Genomic DNA, 22,255 nt, shown 5'->3' with positions numbered 1-22,255 from the left:
AACAACGCGAGCACGCTTTGTTTAGAAATTTCCGGCCATGAGGCCGTGCCCGGACCGCGTGTGTTAGTCCCTTGGTTTGGCGACAAGGATGGCGTCAAAGTGACGCCGTGAAACGGGTTTCGTGCGTGCAAATGAGGCATTGATGTGATTAGAGAGAAAGCGAGAACATAGAAAAGAAAAAAAAAAGAGGGGGGGGGGGCACACGCCGGGGACGAGTAGTCGCAAAGTGTTAAGTGTGCAGTTTATTTACGTGCGGCACACAGGTGAGCTGTTGCAGCTGTGAGTTTTGACAAATATTGCGTGTGTCATGTTCAGTGGACACGATGAAACGTTTTTTAGCGAACGCGTTGTATCCGCTGGGCTTGTACGTACGCGTACATGAATTGTCGCTTACTCGGTTTGATGTCTCCTTGCCGCTGGGGCAGCTGATACGACTGATACGCCATTTTGCAGCAGTGAAGGGTGCGTGAATGAATGGGCAAGAAACTTAGCAACAGTAACGAGAAAAGAATTAAAAACAAACAAACAAACGAAAGCATGTTTGCCGTGTATATTCAATCTTGTAGTGCAGAAAAATAGTCAGTGCAGCAACCTGCGCGGCCAACGCGCTCCTCGCGAAGAAAAGAGGGAGAGAGAGACGAGCTGGCCGCCGACCAACCGGCGTGCGCCGTTCGCCTTCCTCCTCAGTCTCGCGGGCCGGCGCCGACACCGCGACTCGATCGTGTCGAGCATTCGCTTTCCGGGCGCGTTTCGAAGCAGAAGCAGAAACTTCGGAAGCCGTCATGTCTGGCCGTGGCAAAGGTGGCAAAGGGCTGGGGAAGGGTGGCGCCAAGCGTCATCGAAAGGTGTTGCGTGACAACATCCAGGGCATAACCAAGCCGGCCATCCGTCGTCTGGCGCGCCGTGGCGGTGTCAAGCGCATCTCTGGCCTCATCTACGAGGAAACTCGCGGCGTTCTCAAGGTGTTCCTCGAGAACGTGATCCGCGATGCCGTCACTTACACCGAGCACGCCAAAAGGAAGACCGTGACAGCCATGGACGTCGTGTACGCCCTCAAGCGTCAGGGCCGCACCCTGTACGGATTCGGAGGCTAAGAAGCCAGCGGCGTCGCCTGCAGCCAGCCAACGAGAACACAACAGCCCTCTTCAGGGCTACCCACTTGATGCTTCGGCAGTGTGATCCCAGCGGTTCGCCATACCCGTCCGTCCCTCTTTGCAATATCATTGCGTCATCGCTCAGGTGAGCAGCACCTCGTGTAGTAGTAGCTTGATCGCGCTGGGTACTTGTCACGTTCACCGCATTTCGTTCGCGTCGTCGTCTTTCTCCTGGGTCTGCATGCACGAATCAATCGCCGCATCTGCGAGTTCTTCCTCTCCTTCCTGCAAGCCAAGCTGCTAAAACGGGCCCGTCAAGCGAACGTCGCCTAGTTACCTTATCGCGCGAAGGAAGAAGCCGAGCGCAGCGTTCTACCCTGGTCACTGCATTCTTGGAGACACGACTATGCTCAGGAAGCACGAACTCGCTTTTTTCTTTGGAATGCCCACTACACGATCGCGTCACGTTGTGTCAAAATAAATAAAAACGCACTATGTTCTACCGTGGGGCACCCAGACGAAGAAGGGATGTGTACTTACAAATGAAAAAATTGATTGTGACAGGTTGGTCGTGTTTACCGCGCCCGCTGTGCACTCAGAAGTGCCCCATTCAATAACACATTGTGTACATTGTCACGCCTAATAATTTTTGTTTGTTTTTTTTTTTCACACCTGGCGCTGCCGAGCTGCAAAATACAAAAAAAAAAGAAAGAAAAGTGGAAGGGGATGTTTAAACAGAATTTCTGCGCAAGTCAGAAGCAAGTACACAATAAGCGCTGCCCATGCAGCGTGCTGAGGGAAGCTGCACTTGATAGAAGTGGCACTCATGTACTGTACTGGTGCTGCGAACACTGCAGTTGTGAAAGCTTTACTTGGACGGACAGCTACGCAACAAGTGTTTCCATTTCGCCGGCAGAGGTGGTCACTCTAGGGAGGCTGGCTTCGCCGCCCACGCGAGAGGGGGGGGGGGGGGACTAGCCCATGATGTAAACGCGAGAGGTTCGAGCGCGGGAAATTCGAAAGCAAGGCGCGCTCGCGTGAGCCTGCCGTCAGATGGCGACACCAACCCACGAGCATTGCATTTTCAAGTGCACCCTTGGTTTCCCACCCACCTCCGCACAGGACGAGGCGTGTCGAATGTGTAACCAAGGCGCACGACAGTGGTTCTGCTCAGGCAAAGCCTACCTATAACAAAAATTGTTCTCCATGTGTGTACCTTCATTTTCTCGTGAAAATGTGAAAGAGGAGTGAATGGGGCTTTTTGAGGCGCGTGTTGATCTTCGTTTCTATTATGATTATTATTTTTCACCCTTTCATTGAGTCCATTTCCTGCTTTTTGTGCCACATATTTAGCACTTAGAGGTTGGGGGGGGGGGGGATTGCTGATGTGTAAGATGGAAAAGAAGAGGAAAGTGAGCCCCGAAACTGTCTGCATCAGGATGCGACACCTCAGCGGTAGCTCACAAGGGATGGGGGGTGAGGGGGGATTAAAAGGGTGGGAATAAAAGTGTAGAGAAAGAGACATGAGGGAAGCCAGAGTGAGACGACATATCGAGGGAATAGGAGTAAAAATGAAACAAAACATTCGAACGCAAACACCCCGTACATCCAACCGCCATTGAGCGCACCTAGTAGTTTGGCAAGTATGTATGAGTGATTCTTAAGAGGGAAAGGAAGATAAAATTGAGTCCCGTTACTGTCTGCGATTGAGCAAGTAGGCGCGCTCAGTGGCAGTTGGATGTACGGGGTGTTTGTGTTAGAATGTTTTGTTGCGTTTTACTCCTTGTCGTTGCGCGGACGTGTATGCATATACCAACACTGCCGGTGGTCTCTCGTCGTCTTCGCCCATCTACGTAATGGTCGCAAATAAGCGACAACGCAAGGAGCAAGTTTTTTTGGCGTGGCAGTGCGCATTTGCCCTCGGTGATGCGAGGCGCTCTAGTGCGATGCGCGCTGTTGGCGTGAATGGTGGCGTCTCGCACTCCGTCGCGCCGCTTCGGGAAGCGACGAGCTACAGCGTCGATTGATGTGTTGCCTGGAAGGCGAAAGAAATGCGCAGCAGGCTGTATTGTACAGCGGTAGTGGTTTCGTTTCGGTGTACCTCTTTGCAGCCGCGAACTGCACGGTTGCCCGAAAATGAGCGCCAGCCAGCATCCTGGCGTACGCTTCCGCGCTCGCACGCGGACGGGTTCTCACGCTTCGGCCAATGGGAGGGAGAGAGATGGGTCGTGCGGCGAAGCCGCTTTTGCCGATCTCCGGCAGGAGCGCAGTTTCGCTCCGTCAGTCGAGGTGATCGGACGCACGCAGCATGGCCCGAACTAAACAAACCGCGCGCAAGAGTACTGGAGGCAAGGCTCCGCGTAAGCAGCTTGCTACCAAGGCTGCTCGCAAGAGTGCCCCTGCCACAGGCGGGGTGAAGAAACCTCACCGTTACAGGCCTGGAACCGTGGCCCTGCGTGAAATTCGCCGATACCAGAAGTCGACCGAACTGCTGATCCGCAAGCTTCCCTTTCAGCGCCTGGTGCGGGAAATCGCTCAGGACTTCAAGACGGACCTCCGTTTCCAGAGTTCTGCCGTGATGGCCCTACAGGAAGCTAGCGAGGCCTACCTCGTTGGTCTTTTCGAAGACACCAACCTGTGCGCCATCCACGCTAAGCGCGTCACCATCATGCCAAAGGACATCCAGCTGGCTCGGCGCATTCGCGGTGAGCGCGCCTAAGTTGGGCTGCTCCCTGCGCTTCGGTCGACAGGCAAGCAACAACAAACGGTCCTTCTCAGGACCACCAACGTGTCTGCTTTGGCTACGAGACCACTCCAGGCCACGTACTCCGGCCGCACCCTCTTTTGCTGTCATGTTTTGTACGTACGTGGCTGCCGTTGTCTAGCGCGCGGAAGAACGGAACGTCGGCGCGTCGTTATTACGAAGAAATGGCTCAGCTTTGACAAATTCAAGGTAAAAGTGTGTATCATTATGAGTAGACAGAGAAAAGGTAGGCTAGCTTCAGTCGGTGTGTGTGCAGCAGCCGTGCTGCGACCCTGTGGTGTGTCAATTTCATTTATGTGTTTACCTTTTTGCCCGCCGCTTGTAAGGTGTTTTTGAGGGCTTCTGTTTGCGTAACGCCATGGTGACTTGGGCTGCTGGACCCCGGCGCAACTTTTGGGTGCACTCGTAGGAGGTGATGAAGTTTTACCGAGAGACGAAATAAACAATTGTATCGGGCCAGTTGGTAAGGATCCATCTCGCTAGGAAGCGCAGCCACTATTACACAGACCTCACAACACAAGCGCTTAACTTCAACTGAACTTTCATTGCAAACGTCAGAGTTTATAAAGGGGGTGAACAGAGAAAAAGAATAGTAAAAGGTAGACAACAAAAAGCACACGTGCCAGTCCCGCACATTACTGTCTGTTATTCTCTATCACCCCATCCAAAAAACAGTTCTTTCCGCGTGAGCGCGATAGAGAGTGCACTAACACACTCGAAATCATCGCGTGTCATTTCCTTTCATTTCTTTTGAAGCTGAACAAGTTTTTGTGCCATATTCTGGACAATTTTTTTTTTTTTTTTTGCAATAAACGTTTAGTTGAAGTTAAGCGCTTGTGTTGTGTGTTCTGTGTAATAGTGGCTGCGCTGCCTAGCAAGATAGACGAAATAAATTGTGTTAGAAGCACCAAATGGAATGCGCTAACGGCGGGTTCTCTCTCTCTCTCTCTCTTTTTTTTTTTTACCTTACGTTTGTTTTTCTATTCAAAGGTATTAAATTTACTCTGTCCCTGTGCTGACCCGTTCAGGTGTCATCGTAAGGATAGACGGTTACGTGTGGAGCTTTTTTTTTTTTTTTTTAATGAGAAATGACAACGCTTACATGCTCTTTTCTGTCTTTTTCGGTGCCGAGCTGCGTGATTTGGTTGTCTCTTTGCAGCATTTGGCGTCGCGCACTTGTGGCTAACTGATGTCGCGAGGAAATATATATAAAGTATAGAAAAACAAACACGCTTGAGGGTACGAACAGAGCCATCGTGACTGCGAAGCGAAACACGGCCGCGTCACCTGTTTGGGTGGTCCTTAGAAGGACCGTTTGGGGAATGCGGCGAGCGCGCGGAAGGGGTGCTCGCTTACGCCTTCTTCTCCGTCTTCTTTGGAAGAAGCACGGCTTGAATGTTGGGCAACACACCGCCCTGCGCGATGGTGACGCCGGAAAGCAGTTTGTTCAGCTCCTCGTCGTTGCGGATGGCGAGCTGCAAGTGACGGGGGATGATCCGGGTCTTCTTGTTGTCACGAGCGGCGTTGCCCGCCAGCTCGAGCACCTCGGCGGCCAGGTACTCGAGTACGGCAGCCAGGTAGACCGGAGCGCCAGCTCCGACGCGCTCGGCGTAGTTTCCCTTGCGTAGGAGGCGGTGAATACGGCCCACGGGGAACTGAAGCCCCGCGCGGCTAGAACGGGTCTTGCTCTTGCCTTTCGCCTTGCCGCCCTTGCCACGTCCGGACATGGTGTTGCTTTTCGCTTGGTACGACGCCGGTTGCCGAAAACAAGAAAGCTGCTGCCTTCTGAGATGAGAGCCGTGCTCGAATGGTGGTGGTGGTAGTGGTTACAATGAAGAGGAAAAAGGCACCTAATTTCTGTCTGCCTTCAGGCGACACGGCGCAGTGCCTTATAGGGGTGGGGGGAAGGAGGGATAAAAGAATAGACGGAAAGTAGAAGCAGAAGAAGACAGCCAACGAGAGGAAAAAAGAAGGAGATAGGAAAGTGGGGATCCGGTCGAAGCAGTCCAAGGGCGGGGTGCCACAATGCGAGAGCTACACGGCGTCAGGAGACCGCGGAGGGCGAACCAGTCGGCGGGAGCTACGCTGAAGTCGGAGATCGCGAGGGCACAACCGTCCAGCTTGAAATCCTGCGAGCGAATCCTCGAATGGTTTCCGTTGCCACCATCGCGCGCCGCCGCTCGCGGGGAACGGATGAGAGTGTGAGAGAGAGAAGCCGTGCGAACCAATGGGGCGCGCGCGTTGTGCTGATCTCGTCAACACCCCTCGCTCATATTTAAGCGCGGCGAGACGGGGGGACACGTCGCTTGCTGGATTTCGAGCTGACCGGTCGTGCGCTCGCGCGCTCCGCGCGCTTGCGATCTCCCGCGTCAGCGTGGCTCTGGCCGACTGGACTCGCCCTACGTCATCTCCTGCCGCCGACGACCTTCCACCTCCGACGACAGTGCAGCTCTGATTTACTGGACTTGTTCTACGCCATCCACCGACGCCGAAAGGAGCTCTCGCAGGTGCGCCCCGTCCTCGGACTCCAGTGACCGTGCTCCATCTTTCCTATCTCTTCTATCCCCTCGATTTGTCCTCGCTCGCTGTGGCTTACCACACGTCTCTTCTTCTCTTCTCCTTCTTCGGCTTTCCCACATCTTTACTCCTATCCTTTTTATCCCTCCTCACCCCCATCCCTCGTGAGCTACTGTGGCGGTGTCGCTCTTTGAAGCAGACAATAACGGGGCTCGCTTTTCTCTTCTTTTCTCTTTTCATAGCCACTCCGACGGGGGGACACGCGCATTCGACTCTGGTCTCGCGTGCGTGTTGTGTGAAATCATGCCTCCCCAACCGTCTGGCAAAGCCGTCAAGAAGGCCGGCAAGGCGCAGAAGAATGTGCGCGCCACGGACAAGAAGAAGAAGAAGCGCCGCAGGAAGGAGAGCTTCTCCATCTACATCTATAAGGTGCTGAAGCAGGTGCACCCCGACACTGGTGTCTCCAGCAAGGCCATGTCCATCATGAACAGCTTCGTGAACGACATCTTCGAGCGTATCGCCGCCGAGTCGTCACGCCTTGCTCACTACAACAAGCGCTCGACCATCACGAGCCGGGAGATCCAGACCGCGGTGCGCCTGCTGCTGCCCGGAGAGCTGGCCAAGCACGCGGTGTCCGAGGGTACAAAAGCCGTCACCAAGTACACCAGCTCCAAGTAGGCGTGCGTCGTGGGCCACAGCGAGCAACGACAAATCAACGGCTCTTCTCAGAGCCACCCAAATTGTCTGCGTCGGCATAGGGGTTGTGCTGAGAGATTCGGCTCCGAATCCATCCTCTTCTCTCTGTTGAACACCGCTAGCAGGAGCGTTGGTGTGCCGCGCTCGACGTGTGTGCTCGGGGAGGTTGAACAGGTAAATTAGAGAAGACCGAGTGCGCGGAGAAAAGTGCCACAAGTACGGTAATGGAGGGAAAACAAAACCAGGAGCGTGGTAATTAAAAAAAAAAAAAAAAACAGGGGGAAGGTGGCCGCTTCTCTCAAAAAAAGGTAACATGAACTCGAGTGTGTTCAGCTCTTGGGAAATGATAGAATAGGAAACTCGCGTCAGCGCTTGCCCGAGCAACTCCGACATGTCGGGCCAAATATGAAGGGGTATACACGGTATGCAGTGCATGCGGAGAGAAGGAAACTGCCGAACACTTGATAATGCTATGTAAAGGGCTTCACCTTATAGTTTAGAATGATGGCGCAGAGTTTTTCAAAAGCACCGGGGTTTAGAGACGGGGGAGGGCAAAATAGACTTTAGGCGGGTAGAATTAACTAGAAGGTGGTTATCTTATTGGTGGCTAAAGTCAAGGCAAGAGTGAAAACTAAACCATTCACTGCAAAGCACCGCGGTCCTATACTTCACTATTTAAAGAGAGAAAAAAAACAAGATAAATGTAGCTGTTTGTTAGGTCAGCATTATGGCTAGGTGGTGATAGCTGCCGCCCGATGTGAAGGGTACAGCCACATTCATCAGACAGCGCAGAGTTCCTTCTCTGCCACGCCATTCATTTGTTTACGAAATTGGGGCATTTATTTCTTGAGAGCGCAGGGCAGGCCCGTTTCGAGACTGTAGGAGGAGTGAATGTAGCTTAAAGTGCGTGGCGCGGTGAAAAATGTGCGGAAGCATTGATGCAAGAAAAGATAGGGGAGAAATATATAGACGCATGTGACAATAGCTGTAGAAGCAGAAAAGCGTGGCGGCGGACTGCATGCTAATTATTGTCCGAAAGCAAAGTATCGACAGCCCGAGTGAAGGAAAAAACAAAACTGTGCGTACGCATGACAGGGGTACCACGCAGGTGATTTATATAGTGCACAAAGAAGTACGAAATCCAGTAAAGAAAGGCGGTCGACACGAGGTATGGGCATTTCCCGTTTTCGCACCGAGTGCTCCGTTTGCGCGTCGCCGAAAGAAACATAGCCAGGCCGGCCAGCAAACGACACTGCTCGGCTTGACGTTTACATAATCACACGGTGTAGCGGAACACTGTGTTCTCTTCGAAAGAACAAATGCGCCTGTGCTAGGCACAAATGAGTGGTACGTTCCATTCGGAATGTGGTGGGAAACTTACCTTAAATGAATGAGCGGACGCACCGTTTATTTCCGCTTTGTTTTAGATTACTGACTATGTTCGGCGGGTCGACAGTGCATTTGTATGAAGCTTTCAAGCGCGATCATTTTGTAATTTCGCATCGTGCGTCCCTGCCACAAGTTCGGGGAAGGAATACTTTCAATATGGGAACCCTCATGATTGTGAAAGATGAAACTGCGACTACTTAAACACACTTGCACCACAGAAATGGCACGCGCAGTTTGGTATTGGGGCACGTGAGAAGGGAATACAATAGATGGGCATTGGCGCGCATCTTTTTTTCTTATTGATATGATATGTAAGGAGATGTCGGCGCACCATTATGGCGCCGGCTACTCCTTGGCCGTTGAGTTAAACTTGAACACGTATCTTGAAGCAAAACGTACAAAGCAGTGCATGGAAAGTAGAAAACTCGGGCAGAGATATGCAAAGACACACTTACACTTATACGCACATATCAGAACACAATGGTAAGTAAATGTTCGAAAGTCAATGAATGAAGTCTCTGATATAATGTCCCTCGATAATATTCGGTCCACCAGCACAAAACAGTAGAGCACACGTCTGGTCCGTATAAAGATGCATTCGCTCGTGTGTACATAATTGTCGACACGTCATTCATTTCACAACACACACATGATGAGAGTCACGTGATACTGTACATAATAAGTACATTTGTTACAAATGAAAGTTCGTTATTTCTTAATACTTATCAGCAATCCCGCTGTCTTGTAAAGAACGTGTTGATGCTTTTAAAGCGTGCGACTGTAAAACTCGAGTAGGCCACGGACCCAGAAGTTTCTTCATGTTAAACGGTCTGCGGTCTAATGCCAACTGTTCGGACTTAAGACGGCGTCTCGTGATGTGGACAGTCTACGAGAAGGTGACATACGTCTTCATCTATCAATCCGCATTCGCATTCGGGACTTTCAGCTCTGCCGTGTCTGTGCAAAGAAAAAAAAAAAACAAATGTTTTTGTGTATGCCGTGCCTAGCCTCAATCGGTCAATTAGAGTTTCCGATATTCTATCTAATGCCAGCGTAATTTTTAATTCAATAAATGGATCGATGTGGTATAAATCGCACCTCTTTGTACTTTGGTCAAACCAAGCAGTTTTGCTCATTCTGAAAGTTGTATTCTTTATAATACTACGCAATTCACTTTTTTCGAAATATTGGTTGCCACGATGTGTAGACCTACTTTGTGTGCTCTGGACGGCTCTGGAAGGCCAACTGCAAATCTTCTTTGCACAGCTGATGCCGTCCGGATAGTCGTTGATAGATTACTTAACAGGTTGTCAGCCTCCGAAGGTATTATGTAAGCGAAAGTACGCATGCGTAAAACATGCAGCGAACGAACACTCTTCCAACGCTGTAAAGAAGAAAGAATGCATAAAGGGTGGTGCATTTTACGCTCCAATCTCGTCCTATGTAAGGCGCTTTAGAGTTAGGGCTGTTTTGCCTGTAATTGCGTGACCCTTGCAGGGTTCCTCACAGTGCAACCGTGCACTTGAAACGGGCAGGTGTTGAACCACCCCGCAAGGAGATGGGGAAACTTCGCTGCGACCGGACCGCTTGACAGTCCGTGTTTACGGGAGGAGAGGCGCGCCCGAGAGGAGGTGCGCTCTCACTCTCTGCCGTCCCCGTGAATGCTGAAATGAGCGCGGTCGCGTTGCGTGGCTTCGGTGAAACTGCCGTATCGCGATATGTAGTGGAGCTGCCACAGTAAAATTTGAGACACGCGTAGCCAGCCAAAGGTGCTGTTACTTTGCCGAATTTCACGTGCCGGCGTCCACAACAACGCGAGCACGCTTTGTTTAGAAATTTCCGGCCATGAGGCCGTGCCCGGACCGCGTGTGTTAGTCCCTTGGTTTGGCGACAAGGATGGCGTCAAAGTGACGCCGTGAAACGGGTTTCGTGCGTGCAAATGAGGCATTGATGTGATTAGAGAGAAAGCGAGAACATAGAAAAGAAAAAAAAAAAAGAGGGGGGGGGGGCACACGCCGGGGACGAGTAGTCGCAAAGTGTTAAGTGTGCAGTTTATTTACGTGCGGCACACAGGTGAGCTGTTGCAGCTGTGAGTTTTGACAAATATTGCGTGTGTCATGTTCAGTGGACACGATGAAACGTTTTTTAGCGAACGCGTTGTATCCGCTGGGCTTGTACGTACGCGTACATGAATTGTCGCTTACTCGGTTTGATGTCTCCTTGCCGCTGGGGCAGCTGATACGACTGATACGCCATTTTGCAGCAGTGAAGGGTGCGTGAATGAATGGGCAAGAAACTTAGCAACAGTAACGAGAAAAGAATTAAAAACAAACAAACAAACGAAAGCATGTTTGCCGTGTATATTCAATCTTGTAGTGCAGAAAAATAGTCAGTGCAGCAACCTGCGCGGCCAACGCGCTCCTCGCGAAGAAAAGAGGGAGAGAGAGACGAGCTGGCCGCCGACCAACCGGCGTGCGCCGTTCGCCTTCCTCCTCAGTCTCGCGGGCCGGCGCCGACACCGCGACTCGATCGTGTCGAGCATTCGCTTTCCGGGCGCGTTTCGAAGCAGAAGCAGAAACTTCGGAAGCCGTCATGTCTGGCCGTGGCAAAGGTGGCAAAGGGCTGGGGAAGGGTGGCGCCAAGCGTCATCGAAAGGTGTTGCGTGACAACATCCAGGGCATAACCAAGCCGGCCATCCGTCGTCTGGCGCGCCGTGGCGGTGTCAAGCGCATCTCTGGCCTCATCTACGAGGAAACTCGCGGCGTTCTCAAGGTGTTCCTCGAGAACGTGATCCGCGATGCCGTCACTTACACCGAGCACGCCAAAAGGAAGACCGTGACAGCCATGGACGTCGTGTACGCCCTCAAGCGTCAGGGCCGCACCCTGTACGGATTCGGAGGCTAAGAAGCCAGCGGCGTCGCCTGCAGCCAGCCAACGAGAACACAACAGCCCTCTTCAGGGCTACCCACTTGATGCTTCGGCAGTGTGATCCCAGCGGTTCGCCATACCCGTCCGTCCCTCTTTGCAATATCATTGCGTCATCGCTCAGGTGAGCAGCACCTCGTGTAGTAGTAGCTTGATCGCGCTGGGTACTTGTCACGTTCACCGCATTTCGTTCGCGTCGTCGTCTTTCTCCTGGGTCTGCATGCACGAATCAATCGCCGCATCTGCGAGTTCTTCCTCTCCTTCCTGCAAGCCAAGCTGCTAAAACGGGCCCGTCAAGCGAACGTCGCCTAGTTACCTTATCGCGCGAAGGAAGAAGCCGAGCGCAGCGTTCTACCCTGGTCACTGCATTCTTGGAGACACGACTATGCTCAGGAAGCACGAACTCGCTTTTTTCTTTGGAATGCCCACTACACGATCGCGTCACGTTGTGTCAAAATAAATAAAAACGCACTATGTTCTACCGTGGAGCACCCAGACGAAGAAGGGATGTGTACTTACAAATGAAAAAATTGATTGTGACAGGTTGGTCGTGTTTACCGCGCCCGCTGTGCACTCAGAAGTGCCCCATTCAATAACACATTGTGTACATTGTCACGCCTAATAATTTTTGTTTGTTTTTTTTTTCACACCTGGCGCTGCCGAGCTGCAAAATACAAAAAAAAAGAAAGAAAAGTGGAAGGGGATGTTTAAACAGAATTTCTGCGCAAGTCAGAAGCAAGTACACAATAAGCGCTGCCCATGCAGCGTGCTGAGGGAAGCTGCACTTGATAGAAGTGGCACTCATGTACTGTACTGGTGCTGCGAACACTGCAGTTGTGAAAGCTTTACTTGGACGGACAGCTACGCAACAAGTGTTTCCATTTCGCCGGCAGAGGTGGTCACTCTAGGGAGGCTGGCTTCGCCGCCCACGCGAGAGGGGGGGGGGGGGGGACTAGCCCATGATGTAAACGCGAGAGGTTCGAGCGCGGGAAATTCGAAAGCAAGGCGCGCTCGCGTGAGCCTGCCGTCAGATGGCGACACCAACCCACGAGCATTGCATTTTCAAGTGCACCCTTGGTTTCCCACCCACCTCCGCACAGGACGAGGCGTGTCGAATGTGTAACCAAGGCGCACGACAGTGGTTCTGCTCAGGCAAAGCCTACCTATAACAAAAATTGTTCTCCATGTGTGTACCTTCATTTTCTCGTGAAAATGTGAAAGAGGAGTGAATGGGGCTTTTTGAGGCGCGTGTTGATCTTCGTTTCTATTATGATTATTATTTTTCACCCTTTCATTGAGTCCATTTCCTGCTTTTTGTGCCACATATTTAGCACTTAGAGGTTGGGGGGGGGGGGGGGATTGCTGATGTGTAAGATGGAAAAGAAGAGGAAAGTGAGCCCCGAAACTGTCTGCATCAGGATGCGACACCTCAGCGGTAGCTCACAAGGGATGGGGGGTGAGGGGGGATTAAAAGGGTGGGAATAAAAGTGTAGAGAAAGAGACATGAGGGAAGCCAGAGTGAGACGACATATCGAGGGAATAGGAGTAAAAATGAAACAAAACATTCGAACGCAAACACCCCGTACATCCAACCGCCATTGAGCGCACCTAGTAGTTTGGCAAGTATGTATGAGTGATTCTTAAGAGGGAAAGGAAGATAAAATTGAGTCCCGTTACTGTCTGCGATTGAGCAAGTAGGCGCGCTCAGTGGCAGTTGGATGTACGGGGTGTTTGTGTTAGAATGTTTTGTTGCGTTTTACTCCTTGTCGTTGCGCGGACGTGTATGCATATACCAACACTGCCGGTGGTCTCTCGTCGTCTTCGCCCATCTACGTAATGGTCGCAAATAAGCGACAACGCAAGGAGCAAGTTTTTTTGGCGTGGCAGTGCGCATTTGCCCTCGGTGATGCGAGGCGCTCTAGTGCGATGCGCGCTGTTGGCGTGAATGGTGGCGTCTCGCACTCCGTCGCGCCGCTTCGGGAAGCGACGAGCTACAGCGTCGATTGATGTGTTGCCTGGAAGGCGAAAGAAATGCGCAGCAGGCTGTATTGTACAGCGGTAGTGGTTTCGTTTCGGTGTACCTCTTTGCAGCCGCGAACTGCACGGTTGCCCGAAAATGAGCGCCAGCCAGCATCCTGGCGTACGCTTCCGCGCTCGCACGCGGACGGGTTCTCACGCTTCGGCCAATGGGAGGGAGAGAGATGGGTCGTGCGGCGAAGCCGCTTTTGCCGATCTCCGGCAGGAGCGCAGTTTCGCTCCGTCAGTCGAGGTGATCGGACGCACGCAGCATGGCCCGAACTAAACAAACCGCGCGCAAGAGTACTGGAGGCAAGGCTCCGCGTAAGCAGCTTGCTACCAAGGCTGCTCGCAAGAGTGCCCCTGCCACAGGCGGGGTGAAGAAACCTCACCGTTACAGGCCTGGAACCGTGGCCCTGCGTGAAATTCGCCGATACCAGAAGTCGACCGAACTGCTGATCCGCAAGCTTCCCTTTCAGCGCCTGGTGCGGGAAATCGCTCAGGACTTCAAGACGGACCTCCGTTTCCAGAGTTCTGCCGTGATGGCCCTACAGGAAGCTAGCGAGGCCTACCTCGTTGGTCTTTTCGAAGACACCAACCTGTGCGCCATCCACGCTAAGCGCGTCACCATCATGCCAAAGGACATCCAGCTGGCTCGGCGCATTCGCGGTGAGCGCGCCTAAGTTGGGCTGCTCCCTGCGCTTCGGTCGACAGGCAAGCAACAACAAACGGTCCTTCTCAGGACCACCAACGTGTCTGCTTTGGCTACGAGACCACTCCAGGCCACGTACTCCGGCCGCACCCTCTTTTGCTGTCATGTTTTGTACGTACGTGGCTGCCGTTGTCTAGCGCGCGGAAGAACGGAACGTCGGCGCGTCGTTATTACGAAGAAATGGCTCAGCTTTGACAAATTCAAGGTAAAAGTGTGTATCATTATGAGTAGACAGAGAAAAGGTAGGCTAGCTTCAGTCGGTGTGTGTGCAGCAGCCGTGCTGCGACCCTGTGGTGTGTCAATTTCATTTATGTGTTTACCTTTTTGCCCGCCGCTTGTAAGGTGTTTTTGAGGGCTTCTGTTTGCGTAACGCCATGGTGACTTGGGCTGCTGGACCCCGGCGCAACTTTTGGGTGCACTCGTAGGAGGTGATGAAGTTTTACCGAGAGACGAAATAAACAATTGTATCGGGCCAGTTGGTAAGGATCCATCTCGCTAGGAAGCGCAGCCACTATTACACAGACCTCACAACACAAGCGCTTAACTTCAACTGAACTTTCATTGCAAACGTCAGAGTTTATAAAGGGGGTGAACAGAGAAAAAGAATAGTAAAAGGTAGACAACAAAAAGCACACGTGCCAGTCCCGCACATTACTGTCTGTTATTCTCTATCACCCCATCCAAAAAACAGTTCTTTCCGCGTGAGCGCGATAGAGAGTGCACTAACACACTCGAAATCATCGCGTGTCATTTCCTTTCATTTCTTTTGAAGCTGAACAAGTTTTTGTGCCATATTCTGGACAATTTTTTTTTTTTTTTGCAATAAACGTTTAGTTGAAGTTAAGCGCTTGTGTTGTGTGTTCTGTGTAATAGTGGCTGCGCTGCCTAGCAAGATAGACGAAATAAATTGTGTTAGAAGCACCAAATGGAATGCGCTAACGGCGGGTTCTCTCTCTCTCTCTCTCTTTTTTACCTTACGTTTGTTTTTCTATTCAAAGGTATTAAATTTACTCTGTCCCTGTGCTGACCCGTTCAGGTGTCATCGTAAGGATAGACGGTTACGTGTGGAGCTTTTTTTTTTTTTTTTTTAATGAGAAATGACAACGCTTACATGCTCTTTTCTGTCTTTTTCGGTGCCGAGCTGCGTGATTTGGTTGTCTCTTTGCAGCATTTGGCGTCGCGCACTTGTGGCTAACTGATGTCGCGAGGAAATATATATAAAGTATAGAAAAACAAACACGCTTGAGGGTACGAACAGAGCCATCGTGACTGCGAAGCGAAACACGGCCGCGTCACCTGTTTGGGTGGTCCTTAGAAGGACCGTTTGGGGAATGCGGCGAGCGCGCGGAAGGGGTGCTCGCTTACGCCTTCTTCTCCGTCTTCTTTGGAAGAAGCACGGCTTGAATGTTGGGCAACACACCGCCCTGCGCGATGGTGACGCCGGAAAGCAGTTTGTTCAGCTCCTCGTCGTTGCGGATGGCGAGCTGCAAGTGACGGGGGATGATCCGGGTCTTCTTGTTGTCACGAGCGGCGTTGCCCGCCAGCTCGAGCACCTCGGCGGCCAGGTACTCGAGTACGGCAGCCAGGTAGACCGGAGCGCCAGCTCCGACGCGCTCGGCGTAGTTTCCCTTGCGTAGGAGGCGGTGAATACGGCCCACGGGGAACTGAAGCCCCGCGCGGCTAGAACGGGTCTTGCTCTTGCCTTTCGCCTTGCCGCCCTTGCCACGTCCGGACATGGTGTTGCTTTTCGCTTGGTACGACGCCGGTTGCCGAAAACAAGAAAGCTGCTGCCTTCTGAGATGAGAGCCGTGCTCGAATGGTTTGGTGGTGGTGGTAGTGGTTACAATGAAGAGGAAAAAGGCACCTAATTTCTGTCTGCCTTCAGGCGACACGGCGCAGTGCCTTATAGGGGTGGGGGGAAGGAGGGATAAAAGAATAGAAGGAAAGTAGAAGCAGAAGAAGACAGCCAACGAGAGGAAAAAAGAAGGAGATAGGAAAGTGGGGATCCGGTCGAAGCAGTCCAAGGGCGGGGTGCCACAATGCGAGAGCTACACGGCGTCAGGAGACCGCGGAGGGCGAACCAGTCGGCGGGAGCTACGCTGAAGTCGGAGATCGCGAGGGCACAACCGTCCAGCTTGAAATCCTGCGAGCGAATCCTCGAATGGTTTGGTGGTGGTAGTGATTAGAATGAAGAGGAAAAAGGCACCTAATTTCTGTCTGCCTTCAGGCGACACGGCGCAGTGCCTTATAGGGGTGGGGGGAAGGAGGGATAAAAAGAATAGAAGGAAAGTAGAAGCAGAAGAAGACAGCCAACGAGAGGAAAAAGAAGGAGATAGGAAAGTGGGGATCCGGTCGAAGCAGTCCAAGGGCGGGGTGCCACAATGCGAGAGCTACACGGCGTCAGGAGACCGCGGAGGGCGAACCAGTCGGCGGGAGCTACGCTGAAGTCGGAGATCGCGAGGGCACAACCGTCCAGCTTGAAATCCTGCGAGCGAATCCCCTCGAATGGTTTCCGTTGCCACCATCGCGCGCCGCCGCTCGCGGGGAACGGATGAGAGTGTGAGAGAGAGAAGCCGTGCGAACCAATGGGGCGCGCGCGTTGTGCTGATCTCGTCAACACCCCTCGCTCATATTTAAGCGCGGCGAGACGGGGGGACACGCGCATTCGACTCTGGTCTCGCGTGCGTGTTGTGTGAAATCATGCCTCCCCAACCGTCTGGCAAAGCCGTCAAGAAGGCCGGCAAGGCGCAGAAGAATGTGCGCGCCACGGACAAGAAGAAGAAGAAGCGCCGCAGGAAGGAGAGCTTCTCCATCTACATCTATAAGGTGCTGAAGCAGGTGCACCCCGACACTGGTGTCTCCAGCAAGGCCATGTCCATCATGAACAGCTTCGTGAACGACATCTTCGAGCGTATCGCCGCCGAGTCGTCACGCCTTGCTCACTACAACAAGCGCTCGACCATCACGAGCCGGGAGATCCAGACCGCGGTGCGCCTGCTGCTGCCCGGAGAGCTGGCCAAGCACGCGGTGTCCGAGGGTACAAAAGCCGTCACCAAGTACACCAGCTCCAAGTAGGCGTGCGTCGTGGGCCACAGCGAGCAACGACAAATCAACGGCTCTTCTCAGAGCCACCCAAATTGTCTGCGTCGGCATAGGGGTTGTGCTGAGAGATTCGGCTCCGAATCCATCCTCTTCTCTCTGTTGAACACCGCTAGCAGGAGCGTTGGTGTGCCGCGCTCGACGTGTGTGCTCGGGGAGGTTGAACAGGTAAATTAGAGAAGACCGAGTGCGCGGAGAAAAGTGCCACAAGTACGGTAATGGAGGGAAAACAAAACCAGGAGCGTGGTAATTAAAAAAAAAAAAAAAAAACAGGGGGAAGGTGGCCGCTTCTCTCAAAAAAAGGTAACATGAACTCGAGTGTGTTCAGCTCTTGGGAAATGATAGAATAGGAAACTCGCGTCAGCGCTTGCCCGAGCAACTCCGACATGTCGGGCCAAATATGAAGGGGTATACACGGTATGCAGTGCATGCGGAGAGAAGGAAACTGCCGAACACTTGATAATGCTATGTAAAGGGCTTCACCTTATAGTTTAGAATGATGGCGCAGAGTTTTTCAAAAGCACCGGGGTTTAGAGACGGGGGAGGGCAAAATAGACTTTAGGCGGGTAGAATTAACTAGAAGGTGGTTATCTTATTGGTGGCTAAAGTCAAGGCAAGAGTGAAAACTAAACCATTCACTGCAAAGCACCGCGGTCCTATACTTCACTATTTAAAGAGAGAAAAAAAACAAGATAAATGTAGCTGTTTGTTAGGTCAGCATTATGGCTAGGTGGTGATAGCTGCCGCCCGATGTGAAGGGTACAGCCACATTCATCAGACAGCGCAGAGTTCCTTCTCTGCCACGCCATTCATTTGTTTACGAAATTGGGGCATTTATTTCTTGAGAGCGCAGGGCAGGCCCGTTTCGAGACTGTAGGAGGAGTGAATGTAGCTTAAAGTGCGTGGCGCGGTGAAAAATGTGCGGAAGCATTGATGCAAGAAAAGATAGGGGAGAAATATATAGACGCATGTGACAATAGCTGTAGAAGCAGAAAAGCGTGGCGGCGGACTGCATGCTAATTATTGTCCGAAAGCAAAGTATCGACAGCCCGAGTGAAGGAAAAAACAAAACTGTGCGTACGCATGACAGGGGTACCACGCAGGTGATTTATATAGTGCACAAAGAAGTACGAAATCCAGTAAAGAAAGGCGGTCGACACGAGGTATGGGCATTTCCCGTTTTCGCACCGAGTGCTCCGTTTGCGCGTCGCCGAAAGAAACATAGCCAGGCCGGCCAGCAAACGACACTGCTCGGCTTGACGTTTACATAATCACACGGTGTAGCGGAACACTGTGTTCTCTTCGAAAGAACAAATGCGCCTGTGCTAGGCACAAATGAGTGGTACGTTCCATTCGGAATGTGGTGGGAAACTTACCTTAAATGAATGAGCGGACGCACCGTTTATTTCCGCTTTGTTTTAGATTACTGACTATGTTCGGCGGGTCGACAGTGCATTTGTATGAAGCTTTCAAGCGCGATCATTTTGTAATTTCGCATCGTGCGTCCCTGCCACAAGTTCGGGGAAGGAATACTTTCAATATGGGAACCCTCATGATTGTGAAAGATGAAACTGCGACTACTTAAACACACTTGCACCACAGAAATGGCACGCGCAGTTTGGTATTGGGGCACGTGAGAAGGGAATACAATAGATGGGCATTGGCGCGCATCTTTTTTTCTTATTGATATGATATGTAAGGAGATGTCGGCGCACCATTATGGCGCCGGCTACTCCTTGGCCGTTGAGTTAAACTTGAACACGTATCTTGAAGCAAAACGTACAAAGCAGTGCATGGAAAGTAGAAAACTCGGGCAGAGATATGCAAAGACACACTTACACTTATACGCACATATCAGAACACAATGGTAAGTAAATGTTCGAAAGTCAATGAATGAAGTCTCTGATATAATGTCCCTCGATAATATTCGGTCCACCAGCACAAAACAGTAGAGCACACGTCTGGTCCGTATAAAGATGCATTCGCTCGTGTGTACATAATTGTCGACACGTCATTCATTTCACAACACACACATGATGAGAGTCACGTGATACTGTACATAATAAGTACATTTGTTACAAATGAAAGTTCGTTATTTCTTAATACTTATCAGCAATCCCGCTGTCTTGTAAAGAACGTGTTGATGCTTTTAAAGCGTGCGACTGTAAAACTCGAGTAGGCCACGGACCCAGAAGTTTCTTCATGTTAAACGGTCTGCGGTCTAATGCCAACTGTTCGGACTTAAGACGGCGTCTCGTGATGTGGACAGTCTACGAGAAGGTGACATACGTCTTCATCTATCAATCCGCATTCGCATTCGGGACTTTCAGCTCTGCCGTGTCTGTGCAAAGAAAAAAAAAAAAAACAAATGTTTTTGTGTATGCCGTGCCTAGCCTCAATCGGTCAATTAGAGTTTCCGATATTCTATCTAATGCCAGCGTAATTTTTAATTCAATAAATGGATCGATGTGGTATAAATCGCACCTCTTTGTACTTTGGTCAAACCAAGCAGTTTTGCTCATTCTGAAAGTTGTATTCTTTATAATACTACGCAATTCACTTTTTTCGAAATATTGGTTGCCACGATGTGTAGACCTACTTTGTGTGCTCTGGACGGCTCTGGAAGGCCAACTGCAAATCTTCTTTGCACAGCTGATGCCGTCCGGATAGTCGTTGATAGATTACTTAACAGGTTGTCAGCCTCCGAAGGTATTATGTAAGCGAAAGTACGCATGCGTAAAACATGCAGCGAACGAACACTCTTCCAACGCTGTAAAGAAGAAAGAATGCATAAAGGGTGGTGCATTTTACGCTCCAATCTCGTCCTATGTAAGGCGCTTTAGAGTTAGGGCTGTTTTGCCTGTAATTGCGTGACCCTTGCAGGGTTCCTCACAGTGCAACCGTGCACTTGAAACGGGCAGGTGTTGAACCACCCCGCAAGGAGATGGGGAAACTTCGCTGCGACCGGACCGCTTGACAGTCCGTGTTTACGGGAGGAGAGGCGCGCCCGAGAGGAGGTGCGCTCTCACTCTCTGCCGTCCCCGTGAATGCTGAAATGAGCGCGGTCGCGTTGCGTGGCTTCGGTGAAACTGCCGTATCGCGATATGTAGTGGAGCTGCCACAGTAAAATTTGAGACACGCGTAGCCAGCCAAAGGTGCTGTTACTTTGCCGAATTTCACGTGCCGGCGTCCACAACAACGCGAGCACGCTTTGTTTAGAAATTTCCGGCCATGAGGCCGTGCCCGGACCGCGTGTGTTAGTCCCTTGGTTTGGCGACAAGGATGGCGTCAAAGTGACGCCGTGAAACGGGTTTCGTGCGTGCAAATGAGGCATTGATGTGATTAGAGAGAAAGCGAGAACATAGAAAAGAAAAAAAAAAAAGAGGGGGGGGGGGCACACGCCGGGGACGAGTAGTCGCAAAGTGTTAAGTGTGCAGTTTATTTACGTGCGGCACACAGGTGAGCTGTTGCAGCTGTGAGTTTTGACAAATATTGCGTGTGTCATGTTCAGTGGACACGATGAAACGTTTTTTAGCGAACGCGTTGTATCCGCTGGGCTTGTACGTACGCGTACATGAATTGTCGCTTACTCGGTTTGATGTCTCCTTGCCGCTGGGGCAGCTGATACGACTGATACGCCATTTTGCAGCAGTGAAGGGTGCGTGAATGAATGGGCAAGAAACTTAGCAACAGTAACGAGAAAAGAATTAAAAACAAACAAACAAACGAAAGCATGTTTGCCGTGTATATTCAATCTTGTAGTGCAGAAAAATAGTCAGTGCAGCAACCTGCGCGGCCAACGCGCTCCTCGCGAAGAAAAGAGGGAGAGAGAGACGAGCTGGCCGCCGACCAACCGGCGTGCGCCGTTCGCCTTCCTCCTCAGTCTCGCGGGCCGGCGCCGACACCGCGACTCGATCGTGTCGAGCATTCGCTTTCCGGGCGCGTTTCGAAGCAGAAGCAGAAACTTCGGAAGCCGTCATGTCTGGCCGTGGCAAAGGTGGCAAAGGGCTGGGGAAGGGTGGCGCCAAGCGTCATCGAAAGGTGTTGCGTGACAACATCCAGGGCATAACCAAGCCGGCCATCCGTCGTCTGGCGCGCCGTGGCGGTGTCAAGCGCATCTCTGGCCTCATCTACGAGGAAACTCGCGGCGTTCTCAAGGTGTTCCTCGAGAACGTGATCCGCGATGCCGTCACTTACACCGAGCACGCCAAAAGGAAGACCGTGACAGCCATGGACGTCGTGTACGCCCTCAAGCGTCAGGGCCGCACCCTGTACGGATTCGGAGGCTAAGAAGCCAGCGGCGTCGCCTGCAGCCAGCCAACGAGAACACAACAGCCCTCTTCAGGGCTACCCACTTGATGCTTCGGCAGTGTGATCCCAGCGGTTCGCCATACCCGTCCGTCCCTCTTTGCAATATCATTGCGTCATCGCTCAGGTGAGCAGCACCTCGTGTAGTAGTAGCTTGATCGCGCTGGGTACTTGTCACGTTCACCGCATTTCGTTCGCGTCGTCGTCTTTCTCCTGGGTCTGCATGCACGAATCAATCGCCGCATCTGCGAGTTCTTCCTCTCCTTCCTGCAAGCCAAGCTGCTAAAACGGGCCCGTCAAGCGAACGTCGCCTAGTTACCTTATCGCGCGAAGGAAGAAGCCGAGCGCAGCGTTCTACCCTGGTCACTGCATTCTTGGAGACACGACTATGCTCAGGAAGCACGAACTCGCTTTTTTCTTTGGAATGCCCACTACACGATCGCGTCACGTTGTGTCAAAATAAATAAAAACGCACTATGTTCTACCGTGGGGCACCCAGACGAAGAAGGGATGTGTACTTACAAATGAAAAAATTGATTGTGACAGGTTGGTCGTGTTTACCGCGCCCGCTGTGCACTCAGAAGTGCCCCATTCAATAACACATTGTGTACATTGTCACGCCTAATAATTTTTGTTTGTTTTTTTTTTCACACCTGGCGCTGCCGAGCTGCAAAATACAAAAAAAAAGAAAGAAAAGTGGAAGGGGATGTTTAAACAGAATTTCTGCGCAAGTCA

At 51.7% G+C, this 22,255-nt stretch overlaps 2 protein-coding genes across 2 annotated transcripts in view; both read right to left on the bottom strand.

The window, feature by feature from the left end:
- Positions 1–5,210: 5,210 nt before the first annotated feature.
- LOC142793986 (histone H2A-like) lies at positions 5,211–6,011 on the bottom strand. Its single transcript, XM_075885835.1, has one exon. It carries the CDS (start codon positions 5,583–5,585, stop codon positions 5,211–5,213), a length of 375 nt encoding a protein of 124 aa, XP_075741950.1. The 5' UTR covers positions 5,586–6,011.
- Positions 6,012–15,474: 9,463 nt separating this feature from the next.
- Positions 15,475–22,255, bottom strand: part of LOC142793985 (histone H2A-like) — a 30,686-nt gene continuing 23,905 nt past the window's right edge. Inside the window, exon 2 of the mRNA XM_075885834.1 lies at positions 15,475–16,613. Within this exon, the coding sequence (XP_075741949.1) occupies positions 15,475–15,849 (375 nt within the window). The 5' untranslated portion in view covers positions 15,850–16,613. The remainder of the gene's footprint in view (positions 16,614–22,255) is intronic.

This window comes from Rhipicephalus microplus, unplaced genomic scaffold, assembly GCF_043290135.1.
Source record: "Rhipicephalus microplus isolate Deutch F79 unplaced genomic scaffold, USDA_Rmic scaffold_359, whole genome shotgun sequence".
Lineage (NCBI taxonomy): Eukaryota > Metazoa > Arthropoda > Arachnida > Ixodida > Ixodidae > Rhipicephalus > Rhipicephalus microplus.
Note: the sequence above shows the minus strand (reverse complement) of the source record. Positions and strands in the feature narration are given on the sequence as shown.

Excerpts from the sequence above, each read along its gene's own strand:
- LOC142793986 (XM_075885835.1), bottom strand. The coding sequence starts at position 5,585 with ATGTCCGGACGTGGCAAGGGCGGCAAGGCGAAAGGCAAGAGCAAGACC.